The sequence below is a fragment of the Globicephala melas genome, chromosome 20 (assembly GCF_963455315.2).
Source record: "Globicephala melas chromosome 20, mGloMel1.2, whole genome shotgun sequence".
Taxonomy (NCBI): domain Eukaryota; kingdom Metazoa; phylum Chordata; class Mammalia; order Artiodactyla; family Delphinidae; genus Globicephala; species Globicephala melas.
The window spans coordinates 10,519,766-10,522,924 of record NC_083333.1 but is presented as its reverse complement, the minus strand read 5'-3'; the positions used below and the strand labels follow the sequence as shown (position 1 = coordinate 10,522,924).

General features: G+C 55.5%; 1 protein-coding gene across 1 annotated transcript; it reads right to left on the bottom strand.

Annotated features, from left to right (window-relative positions):
• Positions 1-1,306: 1,306 nt before the first annotated feature.
• Positions 1,307-2,497, bottom strand: LOC115855917 (uncharacterized). The gene has a single exon (XM_030861660.2). It carries the CDS (start codon positions 2,230-2,232, stop codon positions 1,867-1,869), a length of 366 nt encoding a protein of 121 aa, XP_030717520.1. The 5' UTR covers positions 2,233-2,497; the 3' UTR covers positions 1,307-1,866.
• Positions 2,498-3,159: the final 662 nt, after the last annotated feature.

Below are 3,159 nucleotides of genomic sequence, written 5' to 3'. Positions count from 1 at the left end.
TTGGGATTCAGTGGTTAGTCAATATTAAAGGACAGTAAAGATCCAATATCCAAGATTGAAAACTGGAAAAACAGAGAGGTACATACTGTGGTAACTTGGAGACTTAATTTTGGGGAATAGTGCCTTTTATTGGGGGAAAATTATTGTAGTAAACTGTGGCTGCACAGCACAGGCTGACATTGGGAAATGGTGGATGTCATGCTTTTGGCACTGAAATAAAGAGGCAAGATATAAAGGCATGTAGTGATATGGGATTACGGGAAAACAGAACTGGGAAAATGACAAGGCCCTGACATTAGCAAACACTGAGCTTATAAAGATACAAGCTGGGTGAATTAGGGGGCAAATTGTAGAGCTTAGTGGGAGGACTGTCCAGGGGCAGAAGTGTCCTGATAATGGAGGCAAGTGGGGACTAAATACTGAGGGGCAGTGGATAATGCTGCAATGGGATAGTGACAGACCTGCTGTTAGGGGACAGTAGAACTGGACACCGGTATGCTATTGGGACGTGATATGGAGAAGATGTCATTTAGAGGCCTGTATAGCTATTTAGTGGAGAGAGATGCTGTATCTTGGAATGCTGGATAATAGGATGAAATTTGTTTTGGAGGGACAGTAGAGATGTTGTGAAGATTATGGGATGAAACTTGGAGCAGACTAGGAAGTCTGGTGGGCCCACTGCATAGTTGGAAATTAATAAAGAACAGAATATAAAGGAGACTGGAAAAGGAGCATTTATTCCATCAGAGGTACCATAATTACAGATATTTCCAAGTAAAGTATATGCAGTATTAGAGCGTTATGTTCTGATATTTAACATTCATGTTTAAACAGAGATGGCAGGTGGGTAAATAGCCTGCCAAGGTGCGTTTTGGTATTAGGTCTTTTGGGTATGAGACGACAAACCCCTTGGGGTTGGGTAGTTTCCTAGCACGAATTCTTATCAATGAGAGACTCCCTCACCCCCTTCATCTTGGGCCCCATAGCTCTGGAAGGGCTCTGGGCCAGGATGAAGCCCCCCCAGGTCCCCAAAGACAGCAATGACAGCCCCCTGTAGGCCCCAGCGCCTCATCCCGCGCAGCGTACAAACTCTGGGCGTGCGTCTCTGGAGGTCTACAGCCGTTGGTCCCAAGCCGTCCAGGACACGACGAGACTGTGGCTTCCTGGCAGGACAGCTCCTTCGGCTGTGTCTCGGCTCGGCCCGACATCGGTAGTGGCATCAAACCCTAAGGCAGGGAAACGCACAGTCTGGGTGGGCTCAAGCCTCTGGGCGGGTGGCGCGCTACCCCGACAAACTCACTGTGTCCTGCGCTCTCAGGTCCGCTGGTTCCCACGCTCCGGGCTCTGCGCCAGCTCGGGGGTCACTGCTGGCTCCTCCGGGGGCGATGCAGCATCACAGGGCTTCGGCTTATCCCAGGCCAGGGCGCCGACCCCCACCCCGCGGGGCCCTGTCTCTGGAAGGCGGCGGCGCCGGGTCTGGCTCATCCCTTAAAGAACAGAAGGTTGGGCTCGCTGTGCGCGCCCCAGCCACAAAATGACAGGCTTCCTTTGCGTGCCCCCACCTCACAAAGCGGTAGGGTCCAAGGACATTATCCTCATTATAAATGGGGTTCAGTCGCACCGCGAGATTCTAAACGTTGGAGTCTGTCTGTGTTCCCGCCCCTAATCCCCAGGTGCTTATTTCATTAGCGGTAGCTGCTTTGGACGTTCCTACTGATGGATAGTTAGACAAAGGTAGTGACAAGCAGAGAAGAAAAGAAGCATCAAAAGCTAGATGAAGGGGGTGCGGCGCGTCTCCAGACACAAAATGCTAAGCCCTTCTTTTCCCTTCCCTCCCACCTCAGCCCTGAGCCCATCCCCAGCAAATCAGGCTAGCTGTAAATGGATATAGGTAAAGATGCAGGAGGTGATGGAGAAGGCGATGGCCGCGTAGATAAAGATGGAGAGGTGCGGAAAATGGTCGAGATAGCAGCCCTCGTGCAGTGGAGGCGCCTCCTCCTGGGGCTGGGGGCGCGCCGCGGCCTTGGGGGGCTGCCCAGGGCGGGCCCCCTGCGCCCTCCCACCAGTGCGCCGACCGGCCTTCCTGCCCGCGGCCCCCGCCGACTTGGGCCGGCGGACAGCGGGGGGCTCTTCTGGAGGAGGCTTGTCAAACAGGCCTTCGGAGTCAGAGTCGGGGTCCGGGCGAAGCTGCTCGTGGTCCCGGGGTTTGCGCTGGAAGAGTTGGTCAGCCATTGGCGAGAAGCGCGGCGAGGCGTGTCTGCCTGTTCCGGGTGGTCAGATCCGGGCAGGGTCGAGGCGCAGCGGGCGGTGGCGGGGCTGCGGCTGTATTTCTAGTACCGGGGAGGGGGCGGTGTGGGGAGGAGCCAGGGAGGGGGCGGGGGCTCTGCAGGGTCTGCGCAGCGTTTGTCTCAGTCGAGGCGCCTCTTGCTCCTCGCTCCCGCTTCAGCCCCCCGCTTGTTGCAGAGGTTGGCTGTACAGGTTCACAGGTTCAATCTCCAGGACGCTCCAGGGCTGGCGCCTCAGGAGTCTGTGTGCAACCTGCCCCGTTTCCATGGCAACCTGACGCGGGGCGCAGGAAGGAGGGGGTGCGAGCTGCTAACTGGAACCCAGGGGCGCGAAAAGGGGACTTGGGGCCAAAGAAGCGGAAGTGCAGACGGCCAGGATCCCAGCTCCGCGCGGGGCTTCCCCGAGGAGTTATTTCTCCTCTTAAAAGAAATATTGTTTTTTTTTTTTTTTTTTTTTTTTTGCGGTACGCGGGCCTCTCACTGCTGTGGCCTCTCCCGTTGCGGAGCACAGGCTCCGGACACGCAGGCTCGGCGGCCATGGCTCACGGGCCCAGCCGCTCCGCGGCACGTGGGATCTTCCCGGACCGGGGCACGAACCCGCGTCCCCTGCATCAGCAGGCGGACTCCCAACCACTGCGCCACAAGGGAAGCCCTGTGGGGTCTTTTTTAAATTTTAATACATGAAAAATCTAATACATAATCTTTGTAGAAAACGTGAAAGTTAGAAAGCACTATGGCAAAACGAGTAGCAAAATAAAGGCGCCCACAATCCCGAAGCCCAGAGGTAGCACGGTTAACGGTGGTGCGTTTCCTCCTGCTCCTCTCCCACGAATGCAGTATCCCGGCCTTTTGGGCGTCTCACATATGGTTAGAT